This window comes from Numida meleagris, chromosome 12, assembly GCF_002078875.1.
Source record: "Numida meleagris isolate 19003 breed g44 Domestic line chromosome 12, NumMel1.0, whole genome shotgun sequence".
Classification (NCBI taxonomy): domain Eukaryota; kingdom Metazoa; phylum Chordata; class Aves; order Galliformes; family Numididae; genus Numida; species Numida meleagris.
The window spans coordinates 12,591,831-12,611,993 of record NC_034420.1 but is presented as its reverse complement, the minus strand read 5'-3'; the positions used below and the strand labels follow the sequence as shown (position 1 = coordinate 12,611,993).

The window sequence follows — 20,163 nt, the reverse complement described above, 5'->3', positions numbered from 1 at the left end:
AAAAACCCTGCACCGCAACATAGAATGGCTTAGGTTGGAGGGGACCTTACTGATCACCTAGCTCCAACCCCGCGCCGTGGGCAGGGTTGCCAACCACCAGGCCTTGAACGCCTCCAGGGATGGGGCACCCACAGCTTCTCTGGGCAGCAGTGCCAGCGCCTCGCTGCCCAACGTGATGGGGATGGGCGCTCCTTCCTGTACCTGAGGAGCACCCACCCCGGTCCCACCGTGCCGCCGCTGGGTGCTGGGTGCGAGGCCGAGCCCGCTCTCGCTGCCGGGGGGCGGAGTGCCGGGCGGGCCCGGGGGCGGTGCCGGCGGCGGGGCGGAGTGCCGGGCCGGGCCGGGCCGAGCCGAGCGGCGGTGGTGGCGGCCTGGCGGCGCGGCGCTCGGGCAGCGGCGGGGCGGAGCGGAGCCGGAGCGGGGCCCTCGGCGGGGCATGCAGGTAGGGGCCGAGCGGAGGTCTGAGCGAGGCGGGGCGGCGGCGGAGCGGGGCCGCAGACAAAGGGCGGCGGGAGGGAGGCGGCGGCGCGGCTCGGGGGATGCCGAGCCCCGGCCTGGTGCTGCCGCTCGGTGCGACTCGGAGCCGGCGAGGCCGAGCCCGGCTGCCCGCGGGAGGCCGAGGGCCGGGCCGGGCCGGGCCGTGCCACCTGCCCCCGGGCGCGGGGCCGGGGAGGTGCTGGCAGCGGTGGGCTCCGACGCGCTCGTTTGGGGCGCTGCTGTGTGCTGGGGGAGCCCGCACCCCCGGCTCCGCGCTGCCCTGGGAGCGCCGGGGTCACCTGCAGATAGCTGCACCCCCGGGGTCACCTGCAGATAGCTGCACCCCCGGGCACAGCCGCTGCTCTCCCCGCTCCCTGTGCTGCTGGCGCACCGTGCCCGGTGCCCTCCTGGCTGCCCGACCTGTGCTGCCCATTGGGAACCCCGGGGCTCCCATGAAGATGCTCCCGTCGCCTTGCTGCCGTCCCTGAGGTCTCGTTGGATCTTCCCAGGGTGTCCAGAGTGAGTCAGCTGCTTGCCAGAGGTGTTAGCAACACCGTGGGACTTAACAGCTCCATCTAACCCACATCTCCATCAAGCTCATGGTTCGTTAAGCCACAGGTCCAACAAGCCACAGGTCCCTCAATACCTTTCAAGCTTTCTGTCCCCCAGTAAGCTGCACTGGGGGCTCTGGGAGAGAAGGAGAAGTGGTATGTGCCATGCAGCTGCCCGGTGTCGTGTGCTGAAGGCTCCCAGGCACTGCACCGTACCGAGTAAGTACTGCTCGCAGTGGCTGCAGATGGCCTCTGAAAGTCAGAGCCGAGCTCAGCGTGGGGGTAGGTTGGAGTGACCCCGCTCATGAGGATCATAAATGACATCAATTAAAAATAATAAAGGATTAAAGGAGATCCCAATAGCACAGCCAAGACCTGCTGTACTGGTCCGCTCCTTGGCGTGTCTTGAGTCTCCATAAAGCACCTTATAATCCCCTCTAGAAGAAATCCTTACACTTACTCAGCCGTGAGCGAACTCCCGGAGCTTTAATGTATAGCTGTATCCATCCCCCAGCCCAAGTCTTTTGTTTTTTGACTCCACCTTTGCCTTTGTGCAGGCAGGTTGTCCCCTGCCTGGCATTCCAGCAGTGTCACCACGAAGGCTATGCTCCCCCTGGACTGGATCCCATCATTGCAGCCTCCTGCAAGCAGGGATTTTCCCTTCCCATGCTCCTACCGGTGCTGCTGCGTGGCTGGTGCTCCCTGCTCTCAGCGCTTCGCCGTACCGCGTTGTCACCGACAGCCTTCACGCAGCAGCTCTTCCTGCGACAGAGCAGCACCTTTGTTACTTTAATCTCTAGAGTGTTGTGTTGTTTTTTTTTTTAACTGGGGCTGGGCTGGCTCATCCGGGGCTGAGGTGTGAACCAGGAGATGAGCATGGTGCCCGCTCCATCAGCTGCGCACGGGGCCGCGGCGGAGGAAGTCGTTGTTTTCCAAATAAAACAACCAAGACGGATTCAATAGGAAATAAGTTCCTTGCTTCTGAGTGAACTTGCTGTGGGTGGAGAAGAAGGAAATTAAACAATAGAAAAAAACGTGCGTGGCTTGATAAGACAGGAATAAAACCGTGCTGGCCTCTGTTGGGGTGGCCGAGCATCTTCCCTCTGTGTCAGAGCTTCTTTTGGGGAAAGACAAAGCAGGACACAGCGATGCTTGTGGCTCTGGATGCCCGTGTGTCTCCAGGAGCACATGAGCTCACCCCCAGGCTCCCATCCCACAGGTGCCCACGCTGCTGCTGGCTGTGCCATCCCACCTGTGGGCTGCAGCCAGCAAAGTCATACAAAATTCCCCTGTTGTGCATCCGCAGGGCCAGAAAGCTCAGGCACGCAAAGCCTTCCCGTTCACTTTGGAAAGCTGGTGGGGCTTCTTTGTTTTTGTTTTCGTGAGGATGGGAAGCCCGTCCCTGTTAAGCAGACTGTCTGTGAGAGGCTGCTTTGGTTTTTTTTTTCCTTTTCTTTCCGCGTCGAGCTGTCAGTACTTTAAAACAGGATGTATGTTAATGCTCTGTTGGTGGTAATTTAAACAGAAGAAAAAAAGATGCCTCGCAAGTCAGAAACTAGGCTAGAGCCTGGAGAATGATTAATATCTTTTTCAGGAGCGCGTCGTGGTGAAATACTGCACAGCCGAGTGTGTCCCTGCTGCAGCGGTGTCACCAGCAGCACCTGCCACCCTCTGCCTGCAGATTCCTTCTCTCTCACTTTGGGGACATCTCTGGTCGCCCAAACCCCTGCAGGGGACAGAGGGATGCAGTCCTGGTGAGCTGAGGGCTGTGCTGGATATCAGGTCTTCCCCTGTGCAAGGGAGACCCAACCCTTTGCATCAGTGACAGCTCCATAGAGATTCTTCTCGAGGAAAATTGAAATTTTAGCTGTCTGTTCATCATTGTAAGTTGAGACGAGGGGGAGCTGGGGAGCAAGGTGCTGCTGGTGGGCCCCCATTCCTTAGTGGCTGCTCGTTGGCTGTGCCAGGCTGGGGTCAGTGAGTGGGGCTGGTCATAAGGTGTTGGTTGGTTGTGGGATTTTACCTTCTACGTGGACTTTATTATTTTCTTTTACCTCTTTCTGCTTTGACTGTTGACTTAAGTCTTGCTAGAATTATGTTAGGGCTCAAAGCAGAGAGAAACAAGTTATTAAGGTCCTATATCTTGCAGTTGGTTTATGGTCATGAAGGGCTGTGGTTTCCAATCTATCTAACGTATGTTCCTAGCCCTGCTCGGATGGACTTTTTGGAGCTCAAGACCCTCGGGCTCCTTGGGTAATGGGATATTTCTGGCTGAGGTGTTGCTTGTTTCATTTCTACAGCGTGCTGTAGAACTGGAGATGGGGGCAGGAGGATGTGTCTGTGGGGTCTGGGAGGAGGCAATGTGTGATGCTGCTTCCTTGGGGACTGTTGCAGATTTGGGGGCCTGGGCTCTGCGCACACTCAGCCCCCACATGAGCGTGTTCCGTGCACCCTGCACCCATTTCTGCAGAGCAGCCGTCGCTGCAGGACCCCTGGAAATGTCGGGTGAGTCACACAGTGGGGATGTAGGGAGAGGGCAGCCTGTAGCTTATGATTCATATTGTTTTCCTGCAAAAGCCATCGACTGTAATGGCAGGCTTGCAGCAGATGAATCAATACTGAGCCGTAAATCCCACGTGTGGCTGCAGGCTGGGGCTGGAACTGCTCGGCTGGGATGTGTCCTCCCCATAGGGGTCAGCTCCTTCCTGCCTTGCCCTGGTGGAAGGAGCACCACAGCATGCAAGCTTCTCCCGTGCTCTGCACCTGCTGCCTGTGCTTCTGTGGGGCTGGGGAGCATGGCAACCTTGGGTACTTTTGAAGGGTGGCAAAGTTTGTTCGGAGAGGTAATGTCTTTTATTAGCTCAGCTAATACCTTTAGGAAAAAACAGATGTGCTCTGGGGCCTGAGGAGTGCCGCCTGCCCGGGCTGTGCCAGGTTTTCCAACTGTATCCATTGATCTAAGAAAAGATCTGACCTCTGCCTGGCCTGGCCCTGACCTTGGAGGCAGCATCCCCAGGCACTGGCCGTCGGGAGCTGACACAGGGGCATGCCTGCACCCACAGCAGGCGTTGGACGCTGCGCTCCTAATCCTGCACACACTGTGAGCACCCAGGGGCTGCCCTCAGCCGAAGCAGGACGAGTGGGTGTGGGGGGAGCATCCCCAGAGCCCCTGTGAGGAGGGGCAGCTTGCACGGTGCCACAGCCGTTGCTTCCCGTCCTGGGCTCGGGGGGGTTTGCTGCAGCCCTGAGTGGTTCCCAGGGATGCTTTGAGTTAGTTTATGCTGCGGTTTTAGGGACGCTCATTTGCAAAAGTGACATTTTGGGGCCAGATCAGTGTACGGCAGGGAGGCCTGCTGTCCCCTGAACAGCTGGTGGTTCTTCTGCAACTGGTTGAGGCTGGTCTCCTGCAGATGTCAAATTCCTCGTCATGGGAAGCTGTCAAGAAAAGGAAGCAGCTGCTCTGTACTGGGGGGCTCCAGTGGTGCTGCCTGGGCAACAGCAGCAGCATGGGGACATTGCTTGGCCGAGAGGCTGTAGCTTTTTGGGGGGATGCTGCATGATCCACGTCCTGCAGCTGAGCTAAGCCCTCCCTCCCCTTCCGTTTGCAACAGGACCAGCGAAAATTTGGTTGAGCAAAGCGATGCAAGTAGCAAAAGGTGGCACTGGGGCATTCTCAAGAGGGTGTATGTTTGGGTTGGCGTCCCCACGCAGCGAGCAGGTGACACTGCAGCCTGTGGCCCTTTGCCTACCCCCATGTATAAAACTTCCCATAAGATTCTCTTCCTCCAGTCCCTTTTCTTTCTGACGATGCTTGAATTTCAGACCTTGCTTATCCAGAATGGCTCTTGGACGCTTGGAGAACCACAAGAATTGTCACGGCACATTTCAAAGCAGTAAAATCTGATTCACTGAGGGGATTGTTTTTCCCCCTCCGTGAACCCACTTAAAATTCACGGCGAGTTTTGTCAGTAAGAACCTGTTTCAATTAACAGACAAAAGAAACTCTCCTCGTTAAGCGTCTCTTTCAATTAAGGTTCGGGAGAATTCCCCAAGCTCCGCTTCCCAGTTCCTCATGAATGAGGGTGTTCCTGAGGCTTCAAGGGCAGAAAGCACCACACCAAAACTCGCCTTTCCCTCCCCTCTCTGAGAAAAGAAACATTTTCGTGACCGCTTTTGTAGCAAACCTGAGCAAAACGCTACTTTTATCTTTTCCAGTAAAACCCAAGCGTTAACGGGGCTGTCTGGGTGAAAAATGTCTCTTTCAGAGCCAGACGCTGTGGCCAAAAATAACTTCTTTATGGGAAGAACTTTGACCATTTCTACCGGGCGCATCGTTCGTCTCACAGCTCGGGCAGGATGGAGGGCTTGCTTTGGCTGCAGTGGTTCCCCTCAATGCTCAGACCCCGGGTAGCTCTGAGATGCATTTTCCCAGTGCTCTCTTGCTTGCTGCTGCTCGGTCTATCACAACATGGAAACACCAAGCGCATCCCTGCCGCCCCGAGCCTGGGGCTGCACGTCGGTGCGTTCATCCTTCTTTATTTCATACCTTTTGGGCACTGGGATGGAGAAAACCGTGCTGCTGTCCTTAGGATAGCTGGGCTGGGGCCGTGCCCCTGCCGGTAAGCACTTTGTTTTTATCCCTAGCATGTTGTAACTACTGTTTGCTAAGCACTTAAGAAGCCCATGTAATCTACAGCTAAGGCATTCCTTATCCAGCATTATAAAACTGCTCCGATAGCGAGCGGCCGTGCAGGTTGCCTTGGGAAGATCTGGGGCCAGATTGGCCAAAATGAGACTGTGTGTACCAAAAGTGGCACGGGGCTGGTGGAGAGGCTTCCCTGCAGCCAGCATCCCACACGGCTGGGGGAAAGCCTTTGGGAGTCGGTGGCTGATCAAGTGGTGATGCAGAAGTGGATGTTGAAAGGGAGATTACTCACGCTGGTTTCTTCTTCATTTCTAATGCGTGCTCCCCTGTCCTAAGCTCGCGGTTGTGTCTTGAATAATATGATGGCATTAATCTCCTCTCTAAGGATGTGCTTAGTTCAATGGTTTTAGATCTAAATATTACCAACAGAGCGAAGGGGAATTCCCTGTAGAGGGAATTTAAACTTATTAATAATCATTTAGGCTGGCTTTGTGCATTTTCTGCAGGTAGCCCCCGAGACCCAGGGCTGCAGGGGCAGCGACCGCTCAGGATGTTGGCGAGGATGTGTGAGATGCAGGAGAGGTGGGGCACGGCCAGGATGGCATTGCAATCCTGCTGGTTATGTGCATCCCAGGGTGGCCAAAGCATAGCATCTGCCCCGCTCGTCTGAGAGCTCAGAGGGGTTGGCCAAAGCCTGGACGTGTGAAGGGAAGTGTTGGAGCAAGCAGAAGTGATTGTGAATCGCTGAGCTAAGCAGTGCAGTCTAACGTCGTTCCTCTAAATCCTCATCCATCTGGGCTTAACCCCGCAGGCTTGCTTACGCATGGGAGCTCTCCACCAAGCAGGGCTGTGGCTCTGGGGGGCACATCCCCATCCCAAGCTCTCCTCGTTGCGGGGAGACGTAGCCCAGCTGGTAAGGACCTGTAAAGTGCCCTGTAACTTCAGCAGCCCCACTGCTCGGGGATGCACCCAGCAGGTCTCTGAGCATTCCAGGACAGCAGGTGATTGCAGCATCCAGCTCCCCTTGGCCATGTCACATTAATGATTTGAGCTTGCATCCTGTGCTGGGATGGATGATTTGTTTGACTTGTGAACCACCTTGGTCTTTGCTGCTTGCACCTGTGGCTGGACCTGTTGTACTGCTGATAAATCAACACTGCTGCGTATGTCTGCTGGGACCGATCAGCCCTTCTCTTTCCTCTGGATCTATTTGCACTTCCTTGCTTATATTTAATCCTTCCATTGCATCCCTGTGAAATCTCACTGGGGGTTGAAGGGAGAGCACTGTGTGCTGGTGATGGAGGTGGCTTCATCCCCCCAATCCCTCTCTGGTTTTCCAGGTGGGAGGTACCAGCATCTCCATCCCTGGGCTGCCCAGCTGGCAATGGGGAGCTTCTCTTCCCTCTGCCCTGCTTTTTGACATCACTTCTCCCCTTTTCTGTCTGGGAGAGAAGAATAAGCAAATCTCGGGTGGCCAATGAGCTCAGGCAGGGCTGTCCCACCTCCCTGCCCAGCAGGTACAGCTGTGGCAAGCAGGGATGTGCCAGGGAGTGTGTGCTGCTGCGGGGAAGTGGCAGCAGGGGGTGTGCTGCGGGAGAGCAAAACTTTGGGGTGCTTGTCCTGCGCTGCATGGCCGTGGCTTGGCCGGGCTTGTGGCCATGCTGGAGAAGCTGCTGTGATGCTGATGCTGTTTGTCAGCCTCCCGGATTACAACAGCTGGCCCTAAGCCGGCCGGCAGCCCGTGGCAGGGTGCTCCTTGTGGGGAAGCAGCTTCGTGCCTTCCACCCTGCACCCTCACCCTTCCTTTTTCATAGGCCCTTTTAATGCCTTGCTCCGTTACCACAGTGGGAGCAGAGCTCGGCTGCGCTGCAGAAGCCGTGCTTTGTGGCTGGGAATGCAAGAGCTTTCCTGTGCGCGGCGAGCGGAGGTGGGTTTGCTGAGCCCACGGGCACAGTGGGGAGCGTGGCAGGCTCTGCTTCAGGAACATGGGCTTCCAGGAGAGCCCGTGCGAGGAGCTCAGGCAAAAATCAAAAAGAAAAGGGTATTTGTAGCAGCTCCTCCTCCTTTCTGTGCTGCTCTGGTTTAGCACTGGTCGTGGCGCAGCGCGGTGTTTCTGGGGCTTGAGGGCTGCACGTGGTGCTCTGGCTGTAGTTTTCAGCTGGTGCCTTTTAAGTAACCGCTGCGGTTTTAGGAGGCACCTGAGCAGCTTCTGAAAATCAGGTTAAAAGGAAGTTTGACTCTCACTGTCGCTCCGCCAGCTCTCGTGAAGGTCTTTTTTTTCTGTGTTACTATCACGTTTGCATTTTTGTTTCAGAAAAAAAATACAAGAAAATGGTTGGTCTCTGGGACTTCTGTTCTCGGACCTAAACCTGTGGCAGTGGCAGCTGCCCGTCCCCTGCTCCCGAACGTGTCAGCCTGGCTGCTGGCAGGGGATGACGGATGGATGAGCAGCCCCAGCCGCTGTCACCGGCCGCAGTGACGCTCCATCCCCCGGCTGTCACATCCCTGCCGGTAGCCATGGGAACACGACAGCATGAACGGTGCTTGCATTGCCCTCCTGATAGGGGAAAGCGGTTGATGGGGAATGGGGTGCTGCGTTCAGGATGTGATGCTTGGAGGCGTGCTTCTGGCTCTCCCCGGTTTGCCAGGGAGGATGGATTTTCCCCAAGGATTTCCCTTAGCGCACGCACAGTGCTTTTCGGCTTTTTTTTTTTTTTTTTTTTTTTTTCCTTTATTCTGCTGTGCTGGGAGGTTTGGAAAGAAGGGTACAGCACGGGCGTGGAGCAGACCTTGCTGCAGGTAAGGGCAGGAATGACAGGATTACCCCACAAAGTCGCAGTGTATAATCCATGTTACTCCTCAGATGGCCACGTTTAATCCCGTTAGTGTCTGGATTATATTTGTCCGGCCTCTGAGCGCTTGTGCAGCCCTGCTCAGCCATGCTCCCAGCTCAGACCTTTGGGGAAGGGCTCCCAAGGGAGCTATGAATAGCCCCAGAACCCTGCAAGGTGTGAAAACAAGGGGCTGGGCTGCCCTTTCGGGCTGTCTCTGGGCAGGGTTGAGCCATGCCAAGGGCAGGGGTGAGGGACAGATCCCTTCTCTGTGTCTGCCACTGTGCCTGGGATGCCGGAGCTCTATTTTTATCTCTCTCCCAATCCCCTGTAATGCTTTGATTGCACAAACCCCTTCCCACAGCACCCAGGGGCTGCGTGCAGGGAGCTCTGCCCAGCCAGGAGCAGGCTGGTGCCTCAGGAGGACCTACCCATGAGCAAGCGGTGTCTGCCCTTTTTTCTCCCTTTTTCAATTCGGCTTTTCACAGAGAAAGGAAAAACAATCCCAAGGTCCTTCTGGCTCCACGTGGACGCTCCCACTGGCCTTGGCTTTTTCCTCAGAAGAAGGCTTTGTCTCACTGACCTTGGCTGGCCGCCTGCCCGCAGCCCTCCCCTGCCACCAACCGTGTCCCATGAGTGCATTGTGTCGGAGGGGAGCGTGGCTCAGGGACGCTGTGCCCCAAGAGTCTTCGTTACAGCACAAACCGATGGGCTCTGGCCCGATGCTGCTCATGGTGATTACATTTGGAAAGCCTTGGAGCCCATGCAGAATAAAAGGGTGTGGGCCACACACTCGCAGCAGGGAAGGGAGGAGTGGGGCTGCTTGCTGGAAGGGATCCGCCGGCTCACAGAGCCCTGGGGGCCCAAGGGGGGGCAGGGATGCTCCTACCCCCATTAGGCACCCGGGGACGTGCAGCACACGTGCATCCTGCCCTGGCACGCTGGCCTTAGGCCCTGCCATGCCGGCAACTCACCGAGAGCACACTTGAAAGCCAGGCCATGGCTGTGCTGTGCTCACCTCCCCTCTCTCTTACAGGGCCACACGCGGAGCCACCGGAGCGAGGTGCCCTGGGGAGCCGCCATGCCCGCACGCCTGCCCAGACCCGCACCGAGGCCGCCCGCCGCCCCCTCGCCCCGCTGAGGCCATGGGATTTCGGCTGGGGACGGGGACTCTCAGCGTGTTTGCCATGGTGACATGAAGCAGACAGCGAGGGACACCGGACTGCTGGAGGGGAGAGACCCTGCGTGGGCACAGGCGCCCTGCTAGTATTTTAATTTATTATCAGTAGCGTTATTCCAGTTCATTTTAGCTTTTTTTTGTGGTGGTGTTCGTTTCTTCCCCTCCCCTGGGGCTCGAGAGGGCAGGGGAGGGGGCCCCAACTCGCCTGTGGATGCAAGGATGACTGTGCTGGCAAGGGCCCGGAGGGGTATCCGACAGGTATCTCCCCAGGTCGTGCTGCTCCTGCTCTTCGCCTTCTGCCTTCTCAGTGTTTTTGTCTCGGCATATTATTTATATGGGTGGAAAAGGGGCTTGGAGCCCTCCGGGGATGTGCCAGGGCCAGACTGCGATGAACCCAAGGTCGCCCCTTCCCGCTTGCTCCCGCTGAAGGCCCTCAAAGTGGCCGATTCCTCCCGCACCGACCCCTTGGTGCTGGTGTTTGTGGAGAGCCTCTACTCTCAGCTGGGTCAGGAGATCGTGGCCATTCTGGAGTCGAGTCGCTTCAAGTACAGGACAGAGATTGCCCCGGGAAAGGGGGACATGCCCACATTGACTGACAAAGACCGGGGACGCTTCGCGCTCATCATTTATGAGAACATCCTCAAGTACGTCAACCTGGATGCCTGGAACCGGGAGCTGCTGGACAAGTACTGTGTGGAGTACGGCGTGGGCATCATTGGCTTCTTCAAGGTATGGGGGTGTGTGGGATGAGCTGAGCCCACGTAGCAGGGGCTGAGATTGAAGGGAGCCCGTGTGATCACAGGTGTTGATGTCGGGATGAGTTTGGCCCAGGGCTGTCCTTCTGCAGGCTCCCCTTGCCTGTCTTGTCCTGTTAGAGTGCTGCAGGGGGATAGCAGGGAATGGAAATGCAGATTTGCAGGTGGCTGTGGGTGAGGGGGTCCCATGTTTGGGCAACGAAGAGGAGAAGGACCCAGTGCCTGGAGTGTAGGGTAGGGCTGCAGCCTGGGGTGGGCTGGAGCTGTTTGTGAAGGGGTGGTGGGCTGTTCTCCTCCCCCATCCGTTCAACCCGCCAGTGGAGCTGCTGTGCCGTCTCATTTAACCCTTTTCTTCCCTTGCAGGCCAACGAGAACAGCCTGCTGAGCGCACAGCTGAAGGGCTTCCCCCTCTTCCTCCACTCCAACCTGGCGCTGAAGGACTGCAGCATCAACCCCAAGTCGCCCCTCCTGTACATCACCCGGCCCAGTGAGGTGGAGAAGGGTGTGCTCCCCGGTGAGGACTGGACCGTTTTCCAGTCCAACCACTCCACCTACGAGCCCGTCCTGCTGGCCAAGACCAAGTCGGCAGAGTCAATCCCACATATGAGTGTGGATGCAGCACTGCACACCACGGTGATGCAGGACCTGGGCCTCCACGACGGCATCCAGAGGGTGCTTTTTGGCAACAACCTCAACTTCTGGCTACACAAGCTGGTCTTCGTGGACGCCGTCTCCTTCCTGACAGGGAAGAGGCTCTCCCTGCCCCTCGATCGTTACATCCTGGTGGACATTGATGATATATTTGTGGGCAAGGAGGGCACTCGCATGAAGGTGGAAGATGTCAAGGTGCTGCTGTTACAGCCTGGCTGGGTGGGCAGGGGGTGTCTGGGACAAGGGTGAGGGATGGGATGCTTTTTACTGCAGGGGTGCATTTCTCTGTTCTCAGAGCATCCTCCTCATGGGAGTCCCTTCTCCGAAGCACTTAGGGGCATGGGTTCTTGCCTTGCTGTGGGCTTTGCTAGAGGCCTGGTTATGAAGCTGTCCCCTGCTGCCACTGGCTGAGGACATTTTGCTTTCTCTTTCCCTCTCTCAGGCGCTGTTTGACACGCAGAACGAGCTGCGCACCCACATCCCAAATTTCACTTTCAACCTGGGATACTCAGGGAAATTCTTCCACACAGGTGAGGAGGGTAAGGGCATTGCTTCATGCATGAGTGCATTACTGATGTTACAGCAAGAACTGGTGCTTAAGCAGTCAGGGCTGCAGGAAGGTCCCTGGCCCAGGCTGTGCTGCAAAGCAACCTGCCTAGCCAGCAGAGGTGAGGTGTCCGTGGTGCAGCTCACTTCCAGGAGCTTTCCCACTCTCCTGAGAGAGCCCTTGGAGCAGGCACCCCATGCTAGGACCTTATACCTGTCCCCTTACCTCTGCATGGGCCGCTCATGTGCTACTCTGTCCCAGGGACGCCCTATGCAGCTCTGCATACCCTGCGGTGACAACAAGTGTTGTCCCTGCAGGTACCGATGCCGAGGATGAAGGTGACGATCTGCTGCTGTCCTACGTGAGGGAGTTCTGGTGGTTCCCACACATGTGGAGCCACATGCAGCCTCACCTCTTCCACAACCAGTCGGTTCTCGCCGAGCAGATGACCTTAAACAAGAAATTCGCTGTCGTGAGTAAGATGCCGCCGGCAGGGATGCTTGTAATGGGGGGAGGATGGGGTGAGGGGGTACGAATAGGCCTTTGTTGGCTGAAGAATCAAAAGGGATGGCCTTGGCTTCCTGTGGTCCCTAGGCTGATCTCCTGCCTCCTTGGACAGAGCTCTGGTTCCCAGGGTGAGCAAAAATCTCTGCTGGAGCAAAAGGAGCTGATGACACTGAGCCTCAGGAACCCCCTCTCCTGTCTGCCTTGGTGTAAATTTGGGATAAGGATCTTCTGAGGCTTGGCACCCTGCCTTTGTAACTTGGCGGTTAAATCCGTTTGTACGCTAGTACTCGGAGGAAAAATACTTATCCACAGCAGCCAGTATGTCTCTGTCACAGTGAGCTGCCCGGGTGCCTGCTGATGGGGAAACGCTGTCCATACATTGTTCCACTCCAGCTGTGTGGCTGCAGCTGTGCCAGTGCTGCTGCCTGCTCTGGGGCAGCATTCATGGGAATGCAGAGATCGAACCCACAGCATTACAGAAGGCAGCAATCGCTTGGGTTTGTGTGCTGGATTTTAACCAAGCCTGAGGTTTATGTTTAGCACACTGTGGTTTGGTGTTGCACTGAAGCTGGCCCATGTGGCATCGTGGAGCGGGGTCAGAGTGGCTGTGCCTGCAAGGATCTCACTGCTGGAAACTCCCTCTGCAGGCTGAGTTGCTGAGGGACTCATTTGCTTTGTAAGGGCAAGCGCTGACCTTTGGCTTGGTTGGAGATTGTCCATCCTCTTGGAAAGTCCTTTATCTGGCCTACATAAAGTCTACATTGACACCGAGTCATGCTGTGATCAACTGATTTGCTCACAGCTGTCTCGAATCCAAATCCAGTAAAGCCAGGCCTAGCAATAATAATTGGATCTGGTAGCCTGAGAGATGGCTCTTCATGCTAACTTGAATTCATTCTCTATTAATTAGAGATGCTTAATTAAAGAGAGAGACTGGAGCATTTCTGTTTGTGGTGGAAGAGATGGGCAGGTGTCCAGCTGAAAATTTCCAAGTTGCTTTATATCTAGTGATATAAATCAATTTACAGTCTTACATAATTGTCTCTGCTCAGTCTTCACCAGTAAGCTTTGCTGGTGCTGGCTTTTTGATGAAAGCAGAAATGACTCCAAGAGGAGCAAGTTTCCACCCAGCACATCTTCTACTGAATTCCTTTTTCTGGAGACAGCCTTGGTTAGGGGAGGATGCATGAGAACAGCTCTTATTGCTCTTCAAGACACAAGTGGACTATCTATGGTCGGGAATGGACAATCCTGGGGGAGGCTGGATTGAGTTGGGAGGTGGTGGTTCTGGGATCTCCCTGGTCACCCAGTCTCCAATCTCTTCCCTGCAGGAGCATGGCATCCCCACTGACATGGGGTATGCAGTGGCCCCCCACCACTCGGGCGTCTACCCTGTCCATGTGCAGTTGTATGAAGCTTGGAAGCAGGTTTGGTCGATCAAAGTCACGAGCACAGAGGAATACCCCCACCTGAAACCTGCTCGCTATCGCCGTGGCTTCATCCACAACGGCATCATGGTAGGTGGCCAGGTGTTATCTCTGATGCTTTTCTTCTCTGCCTCCTCCACCAAAACTTTGGTGTGTAGTTTCTGGATGGCTTGGTTGCTTTGGCTCCAGCCAAAGGAGACTTGATTTGAGGGGGTTTTGTTCCCTTCCATGTTTGCTAGTCCTGCCTAGGGGAACTTCTTATGAGGACACTTTGTGGCCTCTCCATCTGTTCATCTGCATCTCTTGAGGGTAACAGAATCCAAGTCAAGGGGTGGTGAAGCTGATCCTGACCTCTGAGAGGTTGAGAACCTCTTTTGAATCTGGAGGAAGGAAGGGGCCATGTGGTTTTTTCATTGCCCTGGCTCCTCCACCTGCTCCAGACACGTCTTTCTCCCTCCCCAGGTCCTCCCCCGGCAAACCTGTGGCCTCTTCACACACACCATCTTCTACAACGAATACCCTGGTGGCTCCAGTGAGCTGGATAAAATCATCAATGGAGGCGAACTGTTCCTGACAGTGCTCCTTAACCCTGTGAGTACTGCTGCCTGGGGACATACGGGTGGCATCTCTTGTGGAGCTGTCCCCTGCTGCTGCAGGCAGTGTCCCCAGTGCACTCAGCCGGAGCAGAGGGCTGTTTGTGCAGGATGGCAGCCAGGTGAGGCCCTGCTAACCCCTGCTCCATCCTTTACTTCAGATCAGCATCTTCATGACCCATTTGTCCAATTATGGCAACGACCGCCTGGGCTTGTACACCTTCAAACACCTGGTCCGCTTCCTCAACTCCTGGACCAACCTGAAGCTGCAGACGCTGCCACCTGTGCAGCTGGCACAGAAATACTTCCAGATCTTCTCCGAGGAGAAGGACCCTCTGTGGCAGGTACGCCCTGTGCCTTGTGCAGAGGGAATGGAGGGAGCGATCCTGTTTTCTGTCTATGCTGGGGAGAGGGAAGTAGGATAAAGCTGGCCTTGCTCTGAGCAGCAGGTTGGACTGAATGACCACTTCAGGTCCTCTCTGATCTGAATTTTTCTGTGGTCTTGTGGGAAAGCAGTTTTTTTTTTTTTTAACCTCCTTATGGTTCTGCGGGTGGTGCTAGGACAGAATTTGCTTCATGGACCTGGAAATAAACCCAGACTTTTGCCATGGCCACCCTGCACGTCTGCTCTGGCTCAGGGAAGCTGAGCAGCCACACAGCTTCCTTGCCAGGCTGCCCTGGCTCCAACCATCCTGCTCTGCGTTTCAGGATCCCTGTGAAGACAAGCGTCACAAAGACATTTGGTCCAAAGAAAAGACCTGTGACCGATTCCCAAAGCTCCTCATCATTGGGCCTCAAAAAACAGGTACATCCCTTCATCCTCAGTGCTGTGAGCACGGCGAGAGGCTTGCCAGGTTCCCCACACCCTCAAGGAGCCTCTCGGCCCTGCTGAAGCAAAGCAGGGAGAGAAATTAGGCCAAAGTCAGCTCTTGTTTTCTCTGTCTGAAGGAACAACTGCCCTTTATCTCTTCTTGGGGATGCACCCGGACCTGAGCAGCAACTACCCCAGCTCAGAGACCTTTGAGGAGATACAGTTCTTCAATGGACACAACTATCACAAGGGCATAGACTGGTAGGTCAGCCTGCATCTCCCCGCCATGGGGACAGAAGTGGGAGCACCGATTTCTTGAGGAGCAGGAGCAAGGCTGCCTTGAGGCTGCTGGTCTTGTGTCTTAGGGGCTGGGGGCCGCTGCATGCTCTGCTCCGTGCAAGGTCATGCTCATGACAGCACCAGCTCTGTCTGGTGGCCAGAGTTTGTCTTTCCCTGGGTGTCTGCAGTGCTTGGTACAAAGTGTTGGAGACTGCTACCTGCAAAGAGGGTTTCTGGGGGTATTTCGTGATGCCTGTCCACTTGCCTCACGCTGTGCCTTCCCTCAGGTACATGGAGTTCTTCCCCATCCCCTCCAACACCACCTCTGACTTCTACTTTGAAAAAAGTGCCAACTACTTTGACTCAGAAGTGGCTCCGCGGCGAGCTGCAGCCCTGCTCTCTAAGGCCAAAGTCATCACAATCCTCATCAACCCTGCAGATCGAGCCTACTCCTGGTATCAGGTGAGCCACCCAACCCTCCTCTCACCCAGCTCCCTGTTGAGTCAGGAGCTCCCTTGATCCCTTGGGAGGCTGTGGTGCTTCACAGGCAACCTAGGGCTTGGGTCCAGTTGGTGTCCGCTCTCAGCTGCCTCAGGAACCTGTTTTGCTCATGTTTGATAGCATCAGCGAGCCCACGACGACCCGGTCGCCCTGAAATACACCTTCCATGAGGTGATCACAGCTGGGCCTGAGGCTGCGGCGAAGCTGCGGACCCTGCAGAACCGCTGCCTGGTGCCAGGCTGGTATGCTACCCACATCGAGCGCTGGCTGAACAGCTACCACGCCAACCAGGTAGGGATGGCAGCCCTGGCACCTCACTCTCCTGACCAGCATCACTGCAGCATCAGAGCAGGACAGAAATAGCAGGCCAAGCTGTCCCCAGCTTCCAGCTGCCCGTAAGGGAAATTGGGGTTAGATCTCAACCCTGCTGTGACCTGCATGGCGGGGAGGAGAGTGTGCTGCTGGCAGGGTATGGGCTACGTCGGGTGATTCTGCTCAGCTGAATGATTTTTCCATCATCACTCAACCTTATAAAGTCTATTAATTGTGTGGTTCTGGCATAATTGCTGTAATATAATCCCGACTCTCTGTGGGTTAGACAGCCCTGAGCTGAAGCTCTGGTTTTGTCCTGGATAGATTCTGGCTCTGACTTTAATTTGCATTCAGTTTTCCAACACCTAGTGTAAGTGAACACCTGGACACATGTTCACTGTTGGCATTAAAAAGGGGACTCTCTGCATGCTCATGGCAAATTTAGCTCTGAGATGGCAAAATGTGCAGAGAAGGTGTTGTTATGCCCCAGGAGAGCAGGGCTGCGAGCCAGCAGGAGGTGGAAGCTCACAGCCCTGCCTTCCTCCTTGCAGATTCTAGTCCTGGACGGCAAGCTGCTCCGAACAGAACCTGCCAAAGTGATGGAAACGGTCCAGAAATTCCTAGGTGTGACCAACTTCATCGATTACCACAAAACCCTGGCGTAAGTCCCACCCTGAGCTTTCCTTCCTCCTCAACCTGGAAAGCACCTGCTGTCCCCCAGGGCACAGAGCAGGGGTTGCTCCCTTTTACTTCAAGGGAAACTCAGGAGCACAAAGCTGTCCAGGGCAGCACCCTGAGACCTGCTTTTGGTGCTTACTGTATGGCACCTTCACAGGTGTTACTCCACCCTGAGCATTTCAGACAATAAAGCTCACCCTGGGAAGCAGGAGCCTTCAGAGCTCCTAGAAAAAGAATAGTTTACTTCTGTGCCCGTCTTGCCTGTGTGTTTGGCCACTCTAAATTTGGGCCCAGGTGATGTGGGGCTCCTGAGCATACTCAAAGCTGAAGGTGCCACAGAAAGTTATAATAAAAGCCCACGTAGGCTCCCATGCTTTCTCATAGCAGGGCAGTGTAAGTAATAAATGAATTTTGTCAGGCTGCTTATTGTGCGCCTGTATGGTAAACTTGTTGTACAGGTTGGTCTATAATGAGATGTTAGCTGGGCTGCAAATTAAAAATAGGCTCCAGAGCAGCACCCATGCAGTGGATCTTTGCCAGCCAGACTGCTTGCATACCCCAGGGCAGTGCATTGCTGTTGATCAAGGCTGGGGCAGGGTGCCCTGGGTTGGCGAGCAGGGTGAGGCAGAGCTGTCTCTTTGCAGGTTTGACCCAAAGAAAGGATTCTGGTGTCAGCTTCTGGAAGGAGGCAAAACCAAATGCTTGGGGAAGAGCAAAGGGAGGAAGTACCCCGAGATGGATTCAGATGTGAGTACGCAGAAAGCCTCAGTGGGGCAGTGGTTTTGCTGGCACGGTGTCCTAGACACAGAGTGGGGCTGTAGCAAGGGAGGGCTGGGTGGTAGGGTTGGATCTGGGCGCAGCAGTCTGTCCTGTTAACCCTTGTCCGTGTTCTCTCATTGCAGTCGCGAGCCTTCCTGCGGGACTATTACAGGGACCATAACATCGAGCTCTCCAAGCTCCTGTACAAAATGGGGCAGACGCTGCCCACCTGGCTGCGGGAGGAGCTGCAGAGTACCAGGTAGCTGCCGCCCTCCGATCACATCCCTAAGCAATATCCAGGCACAGCCTTCGAGGGGATGCTGGAGCCCTCGAGCAGGACGGCTGTGTTGAAGGCTGCTGGGTGCTGGCCTGACTCTGTGGTCCCAGCGCTGCGACCTCTCTGCCTGCCCAACATCCCTTCTATTTTTTTTTTTTTTCCTTTTTAATTCCCAAGCCTGATGGCGAGGTCCTTTCCTGTCCAGCTCTGATGGAGGAAACAGGGAATTGGCACAAATTCCCTCTTTCTCTGCCCAAAACAGACCCTAAGTTCCCTGGGCTGTGAGCAGCGTTGGAGCCGTTCTGCACCCCCTGGGCAGGTGATGGAGGAGCAGCTTTGGGTGCGCTGGAGTTGACTTGTGCAGAGCTGTAGAAGAGGAGAGGAGCTGGTGGAGAGCCAGTGCACAAAGTGACCCAGACCTCGTCCTGCCACCCAGCCCAGCAGCAGGGAGTTTGCTGGATTCCCCCAAAACCCAGCTCTAAAAACACCTGGAAAGAAAAAGAAAAAGGTGTCTTTTCAAAGACTTGGATGCTATTTCTTTGCTCAACTTCATTCATTTTCAATCTCAACCTCTTCCCAGTCCGGGGGCAGCGCGGTGGGACTGCTGTGGGGTAGGAGAAGGGGACAGGGCGCTCCCGGCCCCCCGCCTGCTCTGCAATGTTTTACAATCGTGGTGTTTCCTGTGGTAAAGCCCAGAGGTGCCTGGTGGCCTCCGGCACGAACCCAACCCAGCTCGCAGGAGCGCGGGCCCTCGGGGACGAGGCAGACTTTGGGATAACGGCAGTTGGAAGGATGCTGAGAACTTCAAACCTCTTGGAATATTAAAAGCTAAAGTATTTTAATAATGTTGGGGTGTGGGGGGAGGGTTCATTTCGTTCTGATTTTGCAGGGGGTTGGTTTTTTTTCTTCGGTGCCAGAATTTGTACCTAAACCCCGAGGGTTTTACGTGGTCTGTTTGGCTGTTACGTGGGAGACGGACAAAGGTCAGTGGGGAAATGATGGGGGAAGTTTTCCCCACCAGAGATGTGTCTTTGGACTTGTCATGGTGACGTGCAGGAGCTGCCTCCTTTCACGTGGGCTGTGCAGGCCCTCCCCCATCCCTGGCTCTGGCTGCCCTGGCAGTGAGTGTGCACGAGTGTGCGTGTGTATGAGCGTGTGTGTGAGCATCCATGTATGTAGCAGTGCCAACACTGAGCCGTAATGGGTTTACGTGGGTAAGGGCCCAGATTTCCTTGTGGATGGAGCTGCTGATGCGCGTGCCGGAGGCTGGGGAAGGGCAGAGCCCTGGTGGTGCACGAGGGGGGGGGGGGGGGGCACTTTGTGAAGGGCACCCTGTTACCATTCGTGCCCCCAAGGCATCTGCAGCACCGCTGGGGAGCAGCTGGAGGCGGCTTGATGGTACGGTGTGGGGAGGTGGGCTGAGGACAAATGCTTTCTCCAGCCCCAGGGGTAGGTTTGGTCCCTTTGTGTTTTATGCTTGGAGGAGGGAAGCTGGGGTCACCCAGCAGTGCCTGGGCATGGAGCAATGCCAGGGCAGTGCAGGGGGAGAGTGGCAGCAACGTGGGGCTCTGCCTCACCTCTCCATCTGGTTCTGGATGGCAGTGGGGCTTCCCAGCCTTTGGGTTTTGCATGAAGCTCTGTAGCCATGCCCGGGGGCCACAGGGGTGGGGTCTGCCCTGCCCCTCTACCTCCCTTGGCTCCGTCCAAGCCCATCCCTGGGGCTGCGTTCAGAGAGTGTCCTGGTCACTAATGTAAGGTCCTGTTGAACTAACTGCTAATAAAATGGGGTTCGCTGGTTTTAGCTGCTGTGCTTTTGCCTCTTTTCCTGCTCTTCTCCCTGGAACAGCAGCAGCACGGGGTACTGCACGCCCGCTCACTGCAGAGCTGTTGTACCCGAGAGGTGGGACTGCTGTGTTGGGGTCTCAATCTGGGGGCCGTCCCTGTGCCATATGGGTGCACACAGGATGCCATGCAAGGATTGCTGGGACATGACCCACGCATGCCCAACCGGGCTGTCTGTCCCATACCTACCTGTGCGCCAGCATCCCCCTGGGTGCTCCCATCCCCATGGCACAAGGGCTCCCGGGCTTCAGGGTGGGTTAGAGGACAATGGAGGTGACGTGGGAGCAGCCTCACGGCTCAGCTCCATGCACGAGGTGGCAGCAGCCATCCAGCGCTGGATCCAACCGTGCTGCACAGCGCTTGCATACGGCCCCCCCAGCACCCGCAGCCCCGTGGGCCCCCAAACCCGCCCGGCTGCTGCCTTCCCCTCCCTCCCGGCCCCTGCACAGCGCTGGAGGAAACCGAGCCGGTGCCTAATGAATCCCAGCCGGGCAGCGGCGGGCTCTGTTCGAACCTGTCCGAGTGACAAACGATGTGCGG

General features: G+C 56.0%; 1 protein-coding gene across 4 annotated transcripts; it reads left to right on the top strand.

Annotated features, from left to right (window-relative positions):
* Positions 381–19,582, top strand: NDST1 (N-deacetylase and N-sulfotransferase 1). 4 transcript variants are annotated; one of them, XM_021410118.1, is made up of 16 exons: positions 381–442; positions 9,541–10,413; positions 10,803–11,285; positions 11,533–11,620; positions 11,955–12,109; positions 13,476–13,661; positions 14,034–14,162; positions 14,326–14,508; positions 14,873–14,969; positions 15,113–15,236; positions 15,542–15,716; positions 15,876–16,046; positions 16,619–16,728; positions 17,390–17,492; positions 17,648–17,763; positions 18,044–19,582. In XM_021410118.1, the coding sequence occupies exons 2-16, from the start codon at positions 9,904–9,906 to the stop codon at positions 18,048–18,050; spliced, it is 2,637 nt and encodes an 878-aa protein (XP_021265793.1). In that variant the 5' UTR covers positions 381–442; positions 9,541–9,903; the 3' UTR covers positions 18,051–19,582. The 4 variants fall into 4 exon arrangements, with proteins under 4 accessions (XP_021265793.1, XP_021265789.1, XP_021265791.1 ...); XM_021410114.1 differs by having other exon boundaries at positions 17,987–19,582; XM_021410116.1 differs by having other exon boundaries at positions 17,959–19,582.

Coding starts and splice junctions, on each gene's coding strand:
- NDST1 (XM_021410114.1), top strand. CDS start 9,904: ATGACTGTGCTGGCAAGGGCCCGGAGGGGTATCCGACAGGTATCTCCC. Junction 14,970..15,112: donor CATTGGGCCTCAAAAAACAG/GTACATCCCTTC, acceptor CTCTGTCTGAAG/GAACAACTGCCCTTTATCTC. Junction 15,717..15,875: donor GAGCCTACTCCTGGTATCAG/GTGAGCCACCCA, acceptor CATGTTTGATAG/CATCAGCGAGCCCACGACGA.